This window comes from Branchiostoma belcheri, unplaced genomic scaffold, assembly GCF_001625305.1.
Source record: "Branchiostoma belcheri isolate BF01 breed outbred unplaced genomic scaffold, Haploidv18h27 scaffold11, whole genome shotgun sequence".
NCBI classification, from domain to species: domain Eukaryota; kingdom Metazoa; phylum Chordata; class Leptocardii; order Amphioxiformes; family Branchiostomatidae; genus Branchiostoma; species Branchiostoma belcheri.
This window is the reverse complement of record NW_017802491.1, coordinates 1453214-1474469: the sequence shown is the minus strand read 5'-3', so window position 1 is coordinate 1474469 and position 21256 is coordinate 1453214. Positions and strand designations below refer to the sequence as shown.

Below are 21256 nucleotides of genomic sequence, written 5' to 3'. Positions count from 1 at the left end.
TTTCTTCAGAAAGTTTTTTTTTTTCTTCAGAATTTTTTTTTTCTTCAGAATTTTTTTTTTTCTTCTAGAAGTTTTTTCTTCAGTTTTTTTTTCTTCTAGTAAGTTTTTTTTCTTCTAGAAGTTTTTTTTTTTCTTCTAGAAGTTTTTTTTTCTTCTAGTAAGTTTGTTTTCTTTCAGAAGTTTTTTTTCTTTCAGAAGTTTTTTCTTCAGTTTTTTTCTTCAGAAGTTTTTTTTCTTCAGAATTTTTTTTTTCTTCAGTAGTTTTTTATCTTCAGAAGTTGGTTTTCTTCAGTTTTTTTTTCTTCAGAAGGTTTTTTCTTCAGAAGTTTTTTCTTCAGAAGTTTTTTTTTTTCTTCAGAGTTTTTTTTTCTTCAGAATTTTTTTTCTTCAGAAGTTTTTCTTCAGTTTTTTTTTCTTCAGAAGTTTTTTTTCTTCAGAAGTTTTTTTTTCTTCAGAAGTTTTTTTTCTTCAGAAGTTGTTTTTTTTTCAGAAGTTTTTTTCTTCAGAATCCAGACTTTGACCAGACTAGACAATGTACCATACCAACTAATTATTATGTTGAAATGGATGTGTATATTTTGTTGTACAAATACTCATTACTGCCCTACATTTGTACTTAATTTGGCTTGATTTTCTATCTCTTTAGTTAGTAAGATTTTAAACTCAAGTTGCAGGAGAAGGCTACAAACTGCATTTCAGAAGGGTAAAATGCAACAGCTTCTCCTACGGAGACGGGGGGGAATCCCCCCCCCCTCTCCGGACCTCCCCCCACCTCACAGCCGCGCTTCGCGCGGCGTAGGGCACTACGTGCCCTCCAAAAAATTTCCAGCACCACTCCCCTAAAAATTCCTGGGGAGACCCCTGAAATTTCTTACCTTTTTTAAGTCAATAATTTCATCATACATGTCTTCCTGAGGCTTGTAAGCTGGGGTCCCTGATGGCACTGTGAAATGTAGTACAGTGGTTTAGTGAAAGACACCACAATTAGGAAAAACTGGCTCACAGCGAATAACAAGTAGAAGAGTTGTCTCAATCAACATATATTTTCAGTTTTATGGACAGACAATACTTAAAGACTATTACTCCATACTTCATCGTATATCTATTTGATACTTTTGCAAATATTAGAGAATATGCAAATTCTCACTGTACCACCAACTTACATTTCTGCGTGAGGGGCACCTCTTTGTAAGTGGATGATGTCCGTCCCGTCATCACAGACTTCAGGTACTGACTGGAGCTGGCTGTGGCTGCGTTCCTACTGGGGGGACGGCCCGTGTCCACACCATTCCGGATACAACCGGTCAGAGCTGACAAATGTAGGAGCATTAGAGTGATAATGTAACTTTAAGTACATGCACTTGATTGCAAGGCTACTGCTAAAAAGGCTTCATAAGCCATGACCTTGTCTTTTATTACATTATGTACATATTCTTGCCATACATGGCACATGTATAATCTCTCACTCAGGGACTGATTGGGGCCATACACCTCTAACTCAAAAGTGTAACAAAATAAATCACTCCAGAATGCATTTGATCTTCACAGACATGGTGCAATGTATCAAGGAATACATGCAAGAGGAGGTTCTGCCATCCAATTACATGTCAAGTACAATATTGTCCAACTTGCACTAAAGAAAAAAATTAGTTATATTGACTGCTATTGTCACTCTAGCTACTCATATGTATTTTACTTTTTATCATTTTATTTCCTGACTGTACAGTGTAAACTGTACACCAATTCAGCCATTGTACAGCATCATTCAATCAATAATATCACAAGTACATAAAATTTGTTGTTACCTCCTGTCCGCCCTCTCATGGCTGCTATCCACTGTTCCCGGGGGTTCTTGGCAGCACCTGTCCGCTGCCCCCCTCCCGACTTTCCCTGTCGTCCTGCTGTCGGCATGCTGATACTTGTAGATTATGTTCTCTGAAAAAACATAGACAAACATATTTTGATGTTGTATACAAGATATAAATCAGCACTGTAAGTCTATACCGGTAAAGGTAGGCTAAATGAGAAATGTCATGGCGCATCTCTACACAACTACATGTATCTAGTAATTCAAAGTTTAATGGTATTTGATGTAAAAGATTTCATTTTACATGTATTCACAGTGACAGGAACATTGTATAGCCATAGTCCCTTCATACAAAAGATGCAGGTTAATGCCTCTCCAGGTGCTATGACCCTGCTACTCTCAAATAATGGCATCAATTATACTGTTAAAGCCAGTAAAAATCAAGGAATATTTTGACAGCCTACATAACACGACCATCAAATATTAAGTCATCTATGAACTGGTAGAAAGCCTGAGGCAGCAGTATGTTTGTGGACATGGACTGGCTTGTTTACATGGTAACTAATTGAAGGGGTGTGGCCATACTTCTGGAGATGATGGGACCATGGAGGAATGAAGGCTAATCAATCCAAGCAGATGTTGGGGTGGATGACTGTAAAGATTCCTATAAACTGGCCAGCTTTTCACCAAGCAGATGTTGGTAAGTGGCTGTCTGGCCAGTCAGAAAACATTACGATTTTTAGACCAACACTGCTTGGAGATAAATGAAGGTCCAGTCTTAAAGGGAAAGAATTCAGCCTCTATTAACCCTCTCTAAACCAGGGAGAGAAAACGTTAAAATACTAATCCATGTAACAGGTTTAGAAGACTACTTATTGCAAAATGTATGATGATCCTAACTACCTTACAAGCAAGATTCCCTTTTGCAGTTACAGACCAGGTCCTAGCAGCTTGCCTAATTACCAAGAACGAAGTTGAGAGTGCAAATAAAGAAGCTGGGGTTACAACAGCGCTAGCTTCAAGCCTTCTGCTAGCTCAAGTCTAAATACCTGTATTGTATGGCTAATGCCACCCAATAAACCTGTTCTATGGTACCAAGATCAAACAAGCCTGCCCAGTTCTTATGTGTAAAGGGGTTTTACTTTGTGGTGCAAACCCGTGTTTGCACTTGTCAGCACACAATACACACCTGTGATGAATTCTTACCTACAGGTGTACTGGTGCCCAGGTAAACAACGTGCACAACGTACTCAGTCACTCTAAATCTCCTCATAAAGCACTTACTTGGGGTCATTTGAGCAGAACGACAATGTTTGATGAGTAATGGTACTACCGTACTGGTAATGGATCAATGGTCTTTACTTTGATTCATACTAATCATTGCAAAGGAGGATGGCTAAGAATCTAGAATATTAATCAGAACATCCTAAAAAGAAGTTCAGGACAGTTTACCTTCTTCCATTTGTCCTAATAACTGTTAGAAAAAGTGAACCTTTATTCTGAAATTCTGAATCTCCGAGTAAATGTGGTTGTTGATTTCATACCTTTCTTATTTATCATTATCATCATCAAGAACATCAGATGTCAACTCAGGAAAACAGGATAATTCACATGTTATGACTACAACTTAGTACAAGACACAAACAAAACCCAATCAATTTTTGGCAACATAACGTAACATGTACAATCATTGTAGAAGACTTGATCTACTAATCTTTAGGTTACAGTATGTAACGTTACTGTGTATGTAGTTAAGTTTCACAATGAGTAGCTTGAGTGTCAAAGGACAATCTGTTGAAACTGGAGGATTTCTATAGACCTCTATACAATGAGTAAATAACAGCCTTTAACTTTAAGTTTAAGAATTAAATCATCAACTATTATTGTAATATTGGTTACAACTAAAACCACAAGACAAGTGGTGATTAGCTAGAGTTAATATTTATTGTATATTGATTCAATTATGATATGTTTCACAATGGTTAAGTTGTTTTTCACCTGAGTTAAGTGAGGAAAGTCGTGTAGATAAACCTCTTCCACCACAATCATAATGTTTTCTTGACACAAACATTCCATCATTTTAAAGCTGCCTGTACTGACAAAAATTCTCTTTACCTTTTCTTCCTTCTGTCGCAGAGTGTGTCTTCGTGGTCAAGTCATGGTGGAGTAAATCCACAGTCAATCTTTCCAAGCCTTAGACAAATTCCTTTTGTCCCGTTCCCTTGGTAAGTCACAAAGGTGACCCGACCAAACCTCCTTGTCCTTGGAACTCGGGAATAACTTGTGATTTCTTGGCTGATGTGTTGTGGTTTCAGTCCAGCGTGGTCTCCCGAAGCTGCGATGTTCTCTAAGACACGTTGCGTGGCTTTCCCGGCCACGGTTCACGCGGAGTTGTGGAGTTGTTGACTGTTGTTGTGACGAACCAGGTGTGTTCCGCCAGGTAACTCAAACTATGTCATTACGCACGCGTACACGGACAACCAACCGCAACCGCACAAGAAATGTGCTCGATAGTCCCTTTCGTCTTTTCTCCAAATTCTGAATAAATATATCAATATGGTTGAAGCAAAATTTATACATGATTAAATTTATGTTACTTTTTGTTGTCTTTTTGAACACTGATGTCATAGATTTGTCGGAAATTCGAGTAAATCGAAAAAGTGTTGTGCGTTTGTTGGTGGCACTCTATCACGTGATGATTCTAAACCCAAGATGGCGGCAGAGTTATCATTTGGTGAGTGAGATCTCAGTGTTGTGGGCGGTACCGCGCGCATTTTCTCCACTTTCACGCCATGGATCTGCAATATTTTACTGACAATCTCACCCCTTTTTAGGTTCCGTGCCGGCGCTGTACCGGGAGGTGTATGACATCGTGTGCCCCTCGGGGCAAGACAGCAGGGTGGACCGAGAAATGTTCGTCAAGCTCCTGATGAAGTCCAACCTTCCCAAACAGACGTTGAGTTCTGTAAGTCTTCTTCTCCTTTCACACAAATCACCAGCTTCCGTCAAATCGTTTGCTTGCACGATATGAGTCAGGGTTTTATGCAACCATAGAAGTGGAGACGGGAATTGCTGCATGGACGATAAGTATTGTTCTAAAGATACTGTATCCTCTCGTGAGAGAGGACCTGAAAGTTGCGTGCAGGACGGCGCTCAGAAAGTTGGACTTTTATCAAGTGAACTTTGGTCCTAGCATGAGACTGACCAGCTGTGACATACAATTCTATGTACATGATACTATATCCTGGAAGGATGGAAAATGCTTTCCTTCGGCGTGACAGGAAAGAGGACGTTTGATTGTTGCTTTATTCTAGCGTGACACAATTTTCAGACTTCCTGGCCCCACCCCCTTTTTGCTGAGAAAATGACAAACAGACATTGGATGGTTGGTAAACACTGTGTGTACGTCTACAGACGTCAGCCATTGGAGAATAGCTGGGGGTGCAGGTGATATATGTTTTCCAGTGTCTGCGTTCCCCATCTGCCATTGATTATGGCCCACAGTAGGAGAGCTCACTGTTGTGGTCGTCTGCCTCTAGTGCCTGACCCACATTTCAGAACAGAAGCTCCAGGATGCAAAATATATCTTCCATTTAGGGGACCATCAACACATGGCCATGACCCATCACAGCAGGCTATTTGTAACTGGCACAGTGCATGTCATTCCTGCATATTTTTACCTCCGGGGAAGGAGATATCCTTCCGCGAGGAGGTTTTACTATGGTTCGAAACATTTCTGTCAGCAGCTGTTTCTCGCGATCGGCTGGACGGATTTGTCTGTGGTTCGGTATACGTATTGCTGTTGGGCTGCAGATGATGCAGAACGTTTTTGTTTAATTGTATATGTGTTTATGGGCGTGGAAATAAAAGGTTTTTAAGTGCTCCGGACACCCCCGCCATGCTGAAAATGGAATTTACCATGTTGTTAAGGAATGGGGAGGTTTCAGTTTTGGGTCTTACCATTTAAAAGGGGTCAAACAGAGGGGTGTCTGCTTCCGATATGTATTTTGAAATATTATCGCAGTTGTATCTCGCGTTGGAGTATACTGGACTCGGTGTATGTTCTTCTAATGGGCTGTAGATGGTGCAGGTTTTTTTTGTTTTTATTGTATATGTGTTTTGGGGCGTAAAAATCTGAAAATGGTCGCGCGCGGCGCTGGGCTGGCTGCCAGCGCAACTTCCGGGTGGGCCAATGGGTCAGGGGTCAACGCCCTCTTGCGCAATCTTGGATGTTTTCGGCGTATAGTACGACTTCTTAACTTACAAATACCGTGGTATACTGTCAGACGTTCTCGACATGCATTTTTACCGTGGGTACATGGTATGGGCTGCAGATGAAAATGTTGACCAGTCCTGGAACGCTAAATCTAACACATAAAATTCAACACCATCAACTATACAGAACAAACAACATGGAAAAATATACCGGAGGTATAAAATCTCAGATTTTACTTGTTCATATTTTAGTTGACCTGGCCGTCATATTTCACAAGCCAATGATAGGCAGGCTACATTGTAGTGGAGTCATCTGATCTCAGGTTCCTAATAGCTTCTCACCCCATGTGTGACCCCAGGGAGGTTCGTTGACCTCCAGTGTCTCTGAAGTTGTTCCATCATTTTGCACCCACTGTCTGTGGCTGGTGTAATGTGACTGTGATGCTCACACAGTGTATCGTAGATTTGAGAGAAAAACAGGCAAATAAGAATCAATGGACGATGCATAATGGGTTTGCCACCATGTGATATTCAAAGTCAAACACCATAATTGCTCCATGAGACTTTGATCACATTAGAGGCAGATTATGTGATTATGGGGGTGGTGCATAGGGTTCAGTCAAGTAATGGACTGATGGTATCAAATTATGTGGGAAGTGGACTCATAATGTACAGCCTGTAGAGCATTGCCCTTCTCAGCTGATATTATTAAGTCAAGTGTGATTAAGTCCTGGCCTCAGGACATATTCAGCTGTATGGTGTTTTTGAAACTTTGCCATTTGGACACTAAAGCCTGTATCAAAGACAGGTTTTGCTTAGGAGTAAAAAAAGAACAAGGCTACTTCTGAAATCTGGCCAAGCCATTTGGGACTCATACGCTTGAAATCATGGTTTTATTGATTTTCATACAAGGAACCTGCGCAGAAATGTTACTATAGTGACAAGGGAATCTGAATCAGAGTCCACAATCCAGGTGTTTCTATAGAGGCCCTCGACGTGTTGCTAATGCTATCATACCAGGGAATGTTCCATACAGGGCACTTCATCATAACAGTGTCCCTACGGCCCTGTTACCATGGCTGTCAATCAACTCATCAGCTATTTATTATGTGGTGAAAGCGGTGGTTTCTGCTGTTACAATGTGATGTAATTATGGCCAGGGAAAGTGTAATCCGCTGGGGAGTAATCAATTACCAGTAATTGTGATAACATCATAACACACCACTGTATTATCAAATTATCACTGTAATGGGGTGTTTGTCAATTAGAAGTATATTTGTCTGTAATTTTATTAAAAGCAAATTGAGTGACATCTTCTGTGCCAGAAGCTGGGAACATCCTAGTTCCAGTTGTAGGCAATATATGTTTTGCAATATGGTATTTGTTGATTAGAAAACATGCTGCTGCCTTCGGATAAGGCAAGGAGGCTGATTTTTAACCTCCTTGGATCGGGTGATTTGATGCACATACATGTATTACTCCAGTCAGAAGCTCTGATACATGTCTGACAGGCATCGAAACACAAGCAGGTGGCAGTCTAAACTGGTTGTGTAAAAACAAAACCCCAATATCCTATATTTCACCAGTTAGATGAAATTATTTCCGGATGATTTCTTAAGTTATAGCACTGTTGTCTGTATTAGATCTGGGATGCAGTAGACAACAAATCAGGCTTCCTGACCAGGAATGGGCTGTACAAGGCCTTGGCCCTCACAGCCATGGCTCAACAGGGCAAGAACATAGAGGACAGTGACAAGATACTGGAGAATTTCGGAGACCAAGGTAGGAACTTACACAGGATAGTACTAGTAAATGACAGAAGGCAAGGCAATTTGCTAATCTTTGTCAAAGTTCAGCGACATGTACAGAATTTTGTGATACATGTTTTCTTTGCACTTTTTACATTGTGATTTGATTGATTACCTATGGGAATTGATTTTTAATTATGTATAACTAATATATTGCTTACCCAACTTTTATAATTTCTAATGTGGGTGTGTGTTGAAAGTTTTCACTGAAAACATCTAAACACTATAAAGTTTCCGTGTACTATATATGACAGTACAATGTTTTTACTAAAATTTGTATGTTTCTATAATGTATGTTGTGTTACGCCGAAGGGTGGTTATACTGGCTATACAGCTACAGATACAGATGTTTATATGTCATTTTATAAGATGATATGAATTACACGTGTATATAAAATTTCAGAGCTGCCCCGGCCAGCCTTGGGTGACCTGAGTGACCTGAAGACCCTGAGTATCAAAGTCCGTCGGGAGCGGAACCCCTGTGTGCTGGGCTTCAGGTTCATGGAACTGATCGAGCTGGAAGCCATTGAGGTGGATCTCATACCTGAGAAGAAGGGACTCATTCTTAAACATGTGGAATATGAAGTGTTAAGTAGGGTAGGTCTCGATACTGCTGCTATTACATTACAAAGTAGTATATGTAAGCTCGATTAACATTTATCTGCTGGGTTACATAAATCTGCTACTTCAAAAAACAGTGCATTTGAGAGATCTTTGGTGCAACCACCAGGTATGCAAAGATATGCAGGGGTGAATTATACTGTAACACATTGGAGATCTATTACAGTATATACAGTATATGGCGGGCAATGTTATATTAGAGATCCTATACCATAGATGCATTTTTCACTGTGGCAGATTTATGTGACCAAGTTGAGAAATGTTACTAGAGTTTGATTGTGCAGAAAATTATCTTATTTTTTTGTGATGGCAATCTCTGACACCATTGAGCTGGTAATACTGACTTCCTGTTACAAGTCCAGCATGCTGATAATCATTTATCTCCTCAGATCCAGGCTCCTGGAATGTCCTGGTTGTGTACAGAGATTTTATTGCAAAGGAAATGGTCAAAATGGCTCAAAATGCAACAAGAGTACAAATTCCCTTTAGTGAGAAAATGTTGCAATAAAAATGTTTTGTTTGATAGAAGGATAGAATGTATATTCTGTATATTTGGCATCACAGAAAAGGTTTTGAATCACAAAAAATATGCCTCGCATTCTTGCAAACACACCTGCGTCCATTAAACTAAACATTAAAAACTGTATCTGTATTGTATTTTTGAAGGCAAGCAAAGGCAACAAGAGGCCCTTTTGTATATAACCCAGCACTTTGCTACAGTGTATTATTTTGAAGTGCAGGGCTGTGCTTGCCTGATTGACTCTGTTGCATGAGGCATGGCACTTGTGAGGTACTCAGGGAAACTCTCTAACCCCTCAGTCAAGATCTTCAAAGCCATTAGCTGACCCAACCTCAAATTCTTTACCCTCAGATATCTCTTTGCAGCCATTCATGTCTACTATATCTATGACATACATTTTAATGGTACATGCATCTTCAAATATAAGAATAGAAATCATGCTCGTTATGCAGAACACATCGATGTAAGATGTGACTAATGTTGCCATTCAATTTCATCTATGCATTCTGAACTTTACCCTGGAATGTACATGCAAAACTAATGAGGGAAAAATTGCAAAAAGTTGTTAGAAAGACTTAAAGAAAGGTTTGTTTATACAGTTTTTCATGTATTTATGAATAGCTGACTAAAATACGTGTGATTTCAAGCCCCCTCTTAAGAGTTGTATTTCTGTGTTATCTAGAGCCGGTCATTGACCTGTAAATCCTATTACATCACGCCTACCAGTCATGTCCTACATGGGCATAAGCCAAGAAACACTTTGTTGGTTGTTTGAAAAATGTGAAAGAGATTACATGATATAGGATATGGCAAAAACATGCAGAACTAAAGAAATTACACATCCTTTACCTGAAACAAAGTTACTCCAAATGTTTCCACACAAGTCCGTCCTGGTCTCTCCTAGTTGCTTCCCTGCAAAATTTTGCTGGCATACTTTTGCATTGGCTGCAAACGGATGACTGCAAGTACCTGAAAAGTAACCCCCCCTTTAGGCCTTGTACACCTGTTTTGTTGCTGTTTCATGTTATTGGTTAAGGTAAGCCCCTGGCCTGTGATCAAAGCTTGACCTAATTACCTGTGGGTTGTAACAATAGTGAACCCAGGTGGTTTGTCAGGTACTGTTTCTTGTGTGTTTAAACTTGTTCACATCCTGTTACACTGACCACAGTGGTCTGTTGGGTGTGATCTCTATTGTTGTCCCACTTACACGGTCACCTGGTGGTATCCTATGTCTCCATGGGTTATGTTACAGTGCTGACTTTGTTTGTGTTGTCTGGGAAGTGTGAAGTATTAAACAAAGAAAGACAAGTTAGTGGGGAGGTGCAGTTTTCTCACATGAATCCTTACTTCTATAAACATGTCAATAACACACCTGTTATTTATGAACAATGTACTTTTTCCATTTTTTGTTGGAAGAACATATTTTTGAGATCTGTGCTTTTTTTTAAAGGTTTAATTTTATTTCAGTGGTTAATTTATTGAGAGAATTCTTTGCAGCCATGAACTGAATTGTGAGCTTATTACATTGCATAGCCCAATAATAATCATCGTCTTCAATCTAGAAACAAAAGAAATTTCTTGACAATTCTTCTTGATATTTCTTTCCTTTGTCTGTACAGAGATACAAGAGCAAAGTACTAAGAAGGTATAACGACTTTGTAGCATTCCAAGAACTCTTGCTTGTCCGGTTTCCCTACCGTATGGTTCCCCGTCTACCACCCAAGAAAATGATCGGAGGTAAGACTATACTGACATGTTGTTGTAACTTTAATGTCATGGTCTTTAACGTTTACAAAGTGATGTTTAACATTTTTTTCATTTCTCCATAAGAGAATCAAGTTGATATAAAAAAAAAACGTTTGATAATGATAATGATAAGTAACGATATACATGTATGTGTTAAATTGTATAAATTGAAAAGAGAACAAATGACTTTCAGCTGTCATCAATATTAGTACACTTCTTTCACCATCGCATACACTTTCATTGACTGTACTATTGAGATTGATTGAGATAGAGAAACATATAGATGGGTCTACCCAAGTAAGCCTGTTCCTCTCTGCTATTTCTGTGGAACATCCCTTTCCTTGTACATTTGATTAACTTGTACTGAAAAGCACAAAGTTCTGCACATTATCTTGTCTTTACCCTTTCCCTGTACATCTCACTGTGGGCTAGCTCTTAGGTAAGACACCTTTCTCCCTGTCTTTACTTCTACACTTCAAGAACAACACTGTTCTAGCTCCCTATATTGATGCATCATTGCTCTACATGTAACTTGACTTACATTTATTCTCTTCAACGTCATGCCAAAAATCGTTTTTGAAAGAGTTTACCTCAAAATGGCTTTAAGAAGAAGTTACATAGGGCAGGTTCTTACTGGAAGTACTGGTAACCTCAGAATTAAATGTCTATGGGGATTATTGGGATTATATCATGCTGTATTATCTCTTTTTTATGTATAGCGGACAGAGAGTTCATTGAAGGAAGAAGAAAATCATTGAGACGCTTCTTGAACCTGGTAGCGAGGCATCCATCTTTTTCTGAAGAGTCCCTTTTGAAGTTCTTCCTTACATTTGGTGGGGCTGTAAGTATCTAAGAAATAGTCTAATATTTTTTGCTGAACTTCTGCTTGACTTTGGCAATGAAGGATTGCCAAGAAGTTACATATAAGTGTGTGTGTGCTTTATGTATAGCCTGGGTACCATCCTACTTGTATGCCGGGGCTCCCACAGTCGCTTCCTTAAGAAGTACTTAGGGAAGCGAGTGTGGGAGCCCCGGTATACAAGTAGGATGGTACCCAGGCTACTTTATGTAGAAAGCCAGGGGTGTTTTTGTTTGTTGTTTGACATGTTTGTTCCTTTGTTGTTGACAGGACATGCAACATGTTATCAAAGTTCAGTTCCGGGGCATTCCAGATGAGTTTGTTACCAGTCCTCTTGCCGTCCAAGCCAAGGTAGGCTGAGAGTCTTATTTCATTGACACTATCATATTCATGATGTAGAAACCAACATGATGTCATAATTCTGCTTTTAAAGATTGTTGATAACTGATGTATTGAGTCCTAAAATGTTCTGCTGTTTTTCCTCCAACTATTTTCCCCATCTTGTACACATCAGGATCTTGTACCGATGGACACACAAGTACAGTTCAGCAACAGCCGTGACTTCATCCGCATTCTCTTCAACAGTATCACCCACATCAAGGGGGTGGCAGACCGCATGGTGGCCAGATCTACAGGTCAGGTCTTCAACAGAACTGTTAATATCATCACTGTGTTTATTCCAGAATTGCTGTTGTGTTCTTGTACCGTCTTTTAAAGCAATAGTTTTAGTCTTAGCTTTGTTTGTAACCATAATCATGATCAATCTTTATGGATGTTACCTATGCAAAGGGTAACATCATCTGAAAATGATATCATTTCATCAGGTCGGTAGGACATAGGACTTATGGGGATTTTTTTCTTGCACAACCCGTACTCTTTCACCTGCTGATGTTTTGATGTGGGATGTCAACAGTTTAGAATGAGCTAATCAGTACCTTCTTCCAATGTTACCGTACCACAATGTGCAATGTCCCTTTTTTCAGGCTACTTAACTTGTACATTACTAATGCAGTTTTCCTAAAACTCTCTAACTTCTGTCTTACCCCTGTGTGTAGGCCTGGCGGCAGACATGTTGATATTTGGGAAGGAACTGAGTGTTCTGGCCAACGACCCGCCAGCTCTGTCCTCCTGGGCCTGCGGCTCGATAGACACCTGGTCACACCTGCAGAACGGCTTCAAGAGCCTGTCTGTAGAGTTTGGGGTTTTAGCAGACAAGTCTCAGAAACAGGTGACCATGTTTGTACAAGCATCTGCATGTCCAATATTGTCAACATGTTGTTATGTTAGATGTTGATGATTAAACTCAAGGAAATTTGCTCCTGAAGTTTCAGCCATTCCTTCCTAAAAGCAATAGAAAATTCTACAACTCTTATATGGCCATAGACTACTTTTATCTGTGGCCTTCTTCAGAATAACTTTCAATCACTTAAAACATGTGATACATAATACACATGTAGAATTTGCCATTTCCTTATATTGGATCAAAAGGATAAACCTAATCATGCTGCTTAGCAACACAGGTGAGCTCCTTCAAGTTGTTCATATTTGAATTTGATTTATTTGAAAGTTGATAATGTTCTGTACTTCAGGCACATGTGGAAGATGACTGCCTAGTGGAACAACTTCAGTACTTCTTGGACCTATTGACTTCATACAAGGTACAGTATGTCATCAATTGTTTTAGTCTTTCAGGGCATCATACTCAGGATATGCCTCATATGAGAAGTGATGTTTTATGTCCTATTAGTAGTCTTATTTTGTTCCTTCTTTGTAGAGTTAAGAAACACAAGAAATACACTCACTCACCTACATTATTTTTATAGGTTGTACATTGCAGGTTGTATATTGTACAGGAATATCACAGTAAGCCAAGTCCTTGTTTTGTTTCCCCAGGACTTGTGTGATCGCCATGAGAAAGGCGTGTTGTCAGACCATCAACGTGCCCTGCAGAAGATGGGTCAGATGAAGAAAAGGAAAATGTCGGCAACGATACAGGGCAAGGAACAGGTCTGCACCAATCAGATCTTACAGTACTTTAGTATCTGTTCTGTGTCCGCATTTTTCATTGGTCAGTGCTGTTTATCATGTGTTTGATGACTAAAAATATGTTTGACAATGTAATGTCTAATCTAATATTTCATTTTTTTTAGACTGCTCTAGTGGAACAGTTGGAAGCCAGGATTATAGAGGTGAGGAAAATAATGATGTCTTCACATATAGATTTAACATAGCAAGGTAGTCCATCTGTTATGTACAATGGTAGGATCACATTGGATGTACATGATGATAATGAACATATAGGTCCAACAGTTTTCAAAGTGGCTTTTAGCATTACATGATAGGTGTTTCATCCTAATGTCCCAAGTACTCACTGTAGACTATTCAGCCAAGAGACTCTTGTTAGAGTGGCTGTAAAAGCATTTTGAGACCTTGTCCTAATGTAGCTACTTCAAAGTGTAACGTGCTGCGTTCTTGGTCTGCAGCAAGAGAGTGAGATCAACAACATGGAGAACAGGAACTACTTCTCCCTGCACTGTGTCCACATGGAGACCCAGCTCATTCACGCTAACATGGAACTCCTGGTCAAGGTCATGGAGGGGCTGCTCAGTACACAGGTCAGGGGGCACCAAGAGGTCAGTAACCTTTTCTTCTTACAGGTGGTTTATTTTTGTTAAATGTAAGAGACCATTTTGTCGTAAAAATGATGTAATGAGTATAACTTCTATACCTGGACAGACTGAATGTATCCAAAAGTTTACCACAACTTTGTAATTGATTTTTGGAGAAGTTAGCGTAGTCATTAGAAAAGCAAGGTGACATTTTTTCATGTTGGAATCTATTACTATTTTAAAACATATATAGTGCATTATTTTGTTTCTGAGGAAATCTTACATTGTTGCTAGTTCCTTCACAGCTGGCACAAATGTGGGAGAACGTAGCACCAAAGATCAAGACTCTGATCCCACCGTCCGCGAAATCACCAGGCACGTCCCCCGCCACGTCCCCCATGTCCGAAACAGCGCCGTCATCCTTCCGGTAGAACCAACCATCACGTTTAGGCCATTGGTAGTGTCACCATAGTCTGTAGCCTGCCCTCTCCTTTCAGCCTGGTCACATTAGTTACATCGTACGACATCTTTATAGTCCGAATGGCAAAACTTGCTATTAGATAGACTTAGAAGAAAGCAATAAACTTTAAACATGTAACATGAAAAAATCAGGACGGTGCTAATAAAAACTTAAAATGAACACATTACCCATTGTAGGATTTATGCTGTTGTTTGTTAATGAGCTGTTGAACAGAATTGCTGAAGTGACAGACAGCTGACAGTGGAAGATATGAAAGATAGTATATGTTACATTATGTAGTGGTTATGCCAGTTAGCCTGCATGCCGACCATGGTAGCTGTAGTCTGCTCCAACTGATCTTGCATTATGTATTTTATAAAGTGAAAGTACCTTGCTCATGATTTATAATATAACATATCATATGTAGTATGTATGGGTCCTGCCATGTCTAAGCAAGATAGCATAAACTTTCTTGCCTTTTTCACTGCACCACTGGAAGGAGAGGGGTAATCATGGTGTCATACCCATATTTGCTGGTCAAATGAATTTGTGATACAAAAATTGTACATATATTTGATAGACACAATTGTATATGTATACATGAAAGTTTTACCAGTAGTGATTGTATCCCTAGGATCCATTTTGTTTATAACATATCTTTGTTTGAACCAAAGCCAACATGGTATAATTGTGCCTTATGATTCGAAAAGCTATGTCTGATTTTCTATAGTTAACTTGTTAGTACAGAAATATGTTTTTTGTTGTCAAAAAATGATATCCTTAGTTAAAAGTATTGCCAGGCTCTCAGACAGCCATCAAAAGCTGGGAATGTGTAACACAATTCATTATCATCATGGAGTTAGAAGCATTCTAGTGTAGAGTAGGGTACAACAATCAGATTCATGACTGGAATTGTATCGTAAGACTTTTTTCCAGTTGATATTCAGAACACATTATGAACTGTAACGTGTAATTACATGTTTGAGAAAAGATTCCATTTGAATATTGTACAAAGGTATGAAGCAATAATCAAGAAAGATGGTATAACATTTGTTCAGATTCTATGGATTTGATTTCTTTAAAAAAGAATGTGTTATGCTTAGGTCTACCAAAATGTGGTATTTGGTTCATTAACCTTTATGTCCTTTTTTTGCATTCTTGCATTTGAAAGTAATCTGGTGTGGTTCAGAAAATGACATGCCCTCAGAACTATGTTACCTGTACTGTGGCAACCATCCTTTGTTTATTGCTGGTTTTGATTTAAAAAGAAGAATGAAATATTCCTATATATGTTGTAAGAAAAAGTCCTCTTGCTTTTCAGTACGAGTTGAGTTGCCATCTTTATAGTGTCCTTTGTTTTGAGATACTAGTAGTTATTGTTCCTTACTTAGTCAATAATACAAGGATAGAAAAACTTCCTGTATATTTCCCCATTAGAATACTTATGTGAAAGCTACAGGATTTCAGACCAATGCAATACCTTTTCTTCAAATTTATCAAGGAGAAAACTGCAGTTGTAATTTTGGTCGCTAGGAGTACTGCAAACCTCACAGGCAACAAGGGACGGTGGCACCTGTACTTACAGTGTTCTGATAGGGGGACACACTTGTACACTGTTTGTAACGCTGTAATGTTTGGGTGACAAGGCCTGGGATGCCTATCATCATCTAAATCCGCAGTTAGACACGCCTCGGATGACGGATCATAAATTTCATACTTTCTCAAGAACGTGCTAAGCGTGTCCCTTGATGAAATGATGTGACATGGCTGTTCCACAGTTGGCTAGGGGAGTGTGGCACGTCGCTTTATGGATGGCGATTATCCTCCAGCCTTTCCAGGGCGAATTGATTCGCCGACAGCACATCAAGAAGGCTCCAATCTGACCTCGGGTGTAAATGGGCCCACTGTAAGTCAGCCAACGTCTGTGCTGGAAGCATATAGCATTAGCCGTTTGAAATAACACAAGGATGAAATAAATCAGAAAGTAATGATGTAGAGAATAGTGTTTTCTTGGTAAGCTCTTATACGCTCGCGATCTCACGAGAAACGCTGGCAAATGTAGCCTTTCATTTAAAGTTTTTATTACTTCCTAGCACACTAAAACCGGCAATGATTGAAAATGGATATACCGGATCCCCGGTTGGAGCCAACGCCGGACAGGTGACATTAATATCGGCAACTCTCACCTCTGCGCCGCCGTGAAGGACGTTCTAGAGAAAATCCTTGAGCTAAAGAATATCATATGTCGCGAAAAAGCGCCTTTGAGAAGTGGTGAACAGGGAGCAGGGATATTGGCAACAGAGCATGCTTTGAGGCCTTGTTTCCCCGTGAATGAGGCGGTTCTGTGTGGGGGAAGAAAAGACGAAATCGGATCGGCCACGTTCAATTTTGTGGGCTCAGGTTGGAGACAACGTGGCACTGTTTGATGGCGGTTCCAGTTGGCTGAAAATAAAGACACGTGCCACGTTGTAGTTGTACCTTTGTCCCTGAATATGTTAAGGTCGTGTATGTGTTAAGGGCCAGGGTACTCCACATCCGTTATGTTATATGTCCTCCGGCTGTGACACCACTAATCACCCTTGTTTATGACTCACTGGAGAAGAATGGAAGCGCGTTTAAAAGGACAGGTAGCGGTATGAGCTCACCGAAACAGGCGGCACAACGTGAGACAGGTAGACTCCAATCACACGCAAACATTTCTGTGGGATTACGTCACTGCCATTACCTCACGGCGTCCCGCACACCTGTTTGTCGTGCCGCTATTGGCTGGACGCGACAAGTACGATCTGGCCGCAACCAGAGCGATCCCGTGGACTTATTGTGTTGATCATAAAAGAAGAAAAGAAAGGGGCGCGAAACATCAATAAGTACTCCACTCGGTGTAGTGTTTCAAGGTTCTTCAAAAAAAGCGCGCGCTCATTGGATGAAATTCCCATTCAACGTGGTCAATGGACAACTTTCAGCGGGCGCAATTTTCTCATTGTCGCGCCTCAATTAGCAATAGAACGGACAAAAGAAAGAAATGACAGGCTACTGGTACATTTGAAGTGTAAGAAATTGCCCACTGTGTTTGATATGCAGATAAGATTTGTCTGTGATTTGTAGCTCAGAAACTTGCCAGACTGCTCAGCTACTGCTAAACAAGGTGACGTCATGCTTTCTAGGCGTCGGGGCAGAGGGCAGTAATGTGGTGCAAGTAGCCCTCCGCGAAATCTATAAACATGTTGTAATCGTAAAGTATACCGGCTGCATTCCCAAAATTTTGATAACAAGGAAAGATAAATGATAAAAGACGTGTTTATTGACACTATTCGTCGCTGAGTGGCGTCTTCGCGCAAACAAGTTCCAACAGATAAAGTAGTGCGTGCGGAAGTTTACCTAGCGTGGGTAGTAATCGGTCGTGCGTGGCCGTTGTACGTCCGGTTTTTACTTTGGCGCGATTTCGAATTCCAGGCCACAAGTTTTGGGCTTGGCTCTCCACCAGCAGCTGTTTGGGTTTCCCAGCCGCTAAACTCGAGGCAGTTTGAATCCTCTCTGCACCGTGAGCCCCAGTTCCGCGGCCGTGTGCCTGTTGTTCGGGCCAGACGACTTGACTTGCGATAAGCTCGAGTTCTTGTGGATTTGATCGTGTGGGAGGGCACGAACACAACAACCAAACATGCTCAAGTTCGCCAGGACTCGCTTCAAGCGCGGGGCTACCGACGCCGAGAGGGAGAAGCTCAAGCAGGAACTCTTCACCTTCAGGAAGGTAAGACCGTTGTATTTGCTGTGCTCGTAAGGACGCGGAGCGAGGCCCCCGACTTGGGCGGCCGTCCTGGCTTCACACCGCTGCGAGATCTTGTTTCAGGATCAAGGAACGTGTCCCCCCGGAGCCGGGTACCCCGCCCAGCCCGGCAGACCACTACTGCTCGGCCGGGTGCACCCGCAAACTTTTCCTCCTGTTCACACAGACAAGCACAACCAAACATGCAGCCGTCTGCTGACGACTCAGGATATATAGGTCCTAACTTTGCTAGTCCGTTATGTACGATCTTACATTTTGTCCACGTTACACGGCACAATGGTGCCTTTGTGTGTGTGTGCTAGTACTAGTAGTGTGGCTTCCGTGTTGCATGTTGGAGTGTTGTGTGGCTTGGTGGGCACAGCGCGACCGACCCCTGCATGCACCGAACAGCTGCTAGCATGTCGGGGCACTACAAGCCCGCGTGCGACCAGACCAATTCATTACTACTCGTCAAATGCCGCTTGGATCGATTGATAACTCCCTGCGTGGCGGATCCGAACCCGTGTCCCCCAGTACACAAAGTGGTCATGTCGGCACCCCCGGTTTACGTGACACACATTTCAACCAAGCGAGGATGTTTTGGTGCCGGTCAGGGCAGGGTTCCATTGTGTGCCATTCGCCTCTCCGTAGTTTGAAGTTGAACCACAGTGGCCTCGCCAAGAATGTTGGTAGTCAATATGGCATCTCCAGTAAATAACTTTCAGCACTCTAAGACTGACAACAAAGCAAGCCCCTGCATGCAAACAGTGGGAATTACAATCTGGAAGACCCCAGGCTGTCTAATTGTAGGTTAGGACAACATACCCGGAGAAAACCTTCTAATCTTTTTTTGTCGTGAACAGCCCAGCTGGAATAGCCGTGAGTCGAGGTAGAATTCCTCTTCCGGCAAACTGGAATGTTGCTCATATCCTAAAGTATTTCAGGAAATCCCAGGCATCAAGTATGTACACTCGGAGCTGGCCCACTTGTTACTGTGATGTTTAAAGACTTGGCTCGTCTGGTCTTGTGGACAGAACCTGCTTCCTCAAACAATACAGACAAGTCGTAGAAAGATTTTGTGAGATAATTTGCTTGGTGTGGTTCAGGGGAGGTGCAAGCCAGTAGCATTGTCGAAGTAATTACACCATGAATTGGTTCCATAATTAATGGTTGTCAAGATTTCCCAGTCCCAACAGACAGTTTTAGTATTGATTATGTCCAATGGGACTCCGTACAACACTAAATACTGCAGTACCGAATACAAACCGCTCCGTATGGTGGCTAGAAGGTGTCCTTGTTCGGTGCATTTGCAAACAACAACCACGCCCCCAACAGAACTTTGGCCCCAGTGTAGTCTAGACGGTGTTTTATGACTGTGACTTTTTGTGAGTTGTGTATTACATTGCATCGTGCGTGTAGCGGCACACGTCAAGCTTCTTAGTTTCCAGAAAGGAAATCAAATTTGTACAGTTTATGTGTAATTTGAAGACGTTGACTGATAGTAGTGATGCATACCTAAACCCAATTTCAGGTTCAGGTCCGGATTCAAGTCCAGAGGTTTAGGTTCAGGTCCAGACTTAAGTCCGGACCTAAACCCATGGCATATACAAAATTGCATGTTGGCAACCTTGCAATGTTGTCTGGGTGAAACTTTGGCCACATAACATGGAGGCTGGTACTTGACGATGCCCGATGGCAATGTTTTCTTCATTTTGCAGCAAAGATTTTGGAATCTACGGAAGGTTTTAGGTGGTTTAAAAAGAAAAGGGGTATGTGAAATGGTCTTTTATGGTAATAAGTCCGGACTCGGTTCTTGACTTTTAGGTTTTTTTGGACTTGAACCTAAACATTTTTACAAGTCCGGATCCAAGTCCAGTGAACCGGTATGCATCACTAACTGATAGTCATCTTTTTTGTAGCAGTTGGCTGCATCTAAACATGAAGTGCATTCTGCTGGAACACTACACACAGTTAACAATAGGAAGTGTCAGTTGAACCTTCTCACAGTCTCATACATGTAGATAGTCATTTTCAGTGAACTAGACTATACTAAGGCCACACCAATTAAAATGCTGGTTCTTTGATTTTTTTCACAGAAAAAAAATGTGAAGCAATAGCCGAATAGGGAAAAACAGGCTTAGACATGTTATGATAGCCCCAAACACTAGGATAGAAGCCATGAAGTCAACATACCATCCTGGTTTGTAATTCAATCAATGGATTGATAATTTGATAGATTGGGAAAAAAGTAAGGACTAGGATTACGAAAAGGACTTTCTAACTGCTGGGGCCTTAATTTCACCATTTTGGAGTTAATTTAGAACCCAATTTTTTTGGCAAACCAGAAAAAAATAAGAGGTCGAGTCGAAGAACCAATTATGTTGGTATGGTCTAAGTATGACTTAATTGTTATTGCAGTTTGAATAAAGTATGACTTCAACAACTGAATATTATAACTTGTTCTTTATTTTCAGACCGTTGAACATGGGTTTCCGCATCGCCCCAGCGCTGTGGCCTTTGACCCCGAGATGAAACTACTGGCGATCGGCACCCGCTCTGGCCTCATTAAGATGTATCCTTTCACCTCTGTGTGTTCTGAGCTTAATCATTAACTGTATTATGTCTGGTGCTGTGTACATGTAGTGTACCGCCACTTCTTGTTTCCCATGTGATCGTAGCAACCGAACATGATAAAGAGCTCTATTGAACATGCTCTGATTATGGGCTTATGTATGATCATCCAGATCACAATACTTCAATGCAGATAGTAGGTGACATCATCTCTAATCTCTAAGCAGATCTCTAGGCAAAATCGTAACCAACTCAAACAGACAATAGAAAATGGTAC

At 40.9% G+C, this 21256-nt stretch overlaps 3 protein-coding genes across 3 annotated transcripts in view; 2 read left to right on the top strand and 1 right to left on the bottom strand.

Moving 5' to 3' along the window:
• Positions 1-4289, bottom strand: part of LOC109483134 (IQ domain-containing protein E-like) — a 28040-nt gene extending 23751 nt beyond the window's left edge. The window contains exons 1-4 of the mRNA XM_019786134.1: positions 3923-4289; positions 1806-1935; positions 1164-1310; positions 876-943 (exon numbers count right to left, since the gene is read on the bottom strand). Of these exons, the coding sequence (XP_019641693.1) occupies positions 876-943; positions 1164-1310; positions 1806-1911 (321 nt within the window). The 5' untranslated portion in view covers positions 1912-1935; positions 3923-4289. The remainder of the gene's footprint in view (positions 1-875; positions 944-1163; positions 1311-1805; positions 1936-3922) is intronic.
• Positions 4290-4496: 207 nt separating this feature from the next.
• LOC109482822 (sorting nexin-8-like) lies at positions 4497-15938 on the top strand. Its single transcript, XM_019785668.1, has 14 exons — positions 4497-4541; positions 4642-4772; positions 7666-7804; positions 8234-8427; positions 10591-10708; positions 11437-11558; positions 11847-11927; positions 12091-12211; positions 12632-12804; positions 13166-13234; positions 13470-13583; positions 13727-13765; positions 14060-14209; positions 14491-15938. The coding sequence occupies exons 1-14, from the start codon at positions 4520-4522 to the stop codon at positions 14614-14616; spliced, it is 1599 nt and encodes a 532-aa protein (XP_019641227.1). The 5' UTR covers positions 4497-4519; the 3' UTR covers positions 14617-15938.
• A 2080-nt stretch (positions 15939-18018) lies between these two features.
• The window catches only part of LOC109482569 (lethal(2) giant larvae protein homolog 1-like), a 50384-nt gene continuing 47146 nt past the window's right edge, over positions 18019-21256 (top strand). The window contains 2 exon segments of the mRNA XM_019785335.1: positions 18019-18393; positions 20883-20980. Coding sequence (XP_019640894.1) covers positions 18304-18393; positions 20883-20980 — 188 coding nt within the window. The 5' untranslated portion in view covers positions 18019-18303.

Bases quoted from the DNA above. Each gene is read 5' to 3' on its own strand.
- LOC109482822 (XM_019785668.1), top strand. From the start codon at position 4,520: ATGGCGGCAGAGTTATCATTTG. The intron at 8,428-10,590 runs GTAGGTCTCGAT...TTGTCTGTACAG, and splicing joins AATATGAAGTGTTAAGTAGG to AGATACAAGAGCAAAGTACT. The intron at 12,212-12,631 runs GTCAGGTCTTCA...CCCTGTGTGTAG, and splicing joins CATGGTGGCCAGATCTACAG to GCCTGGCGGCAGACATGTTG.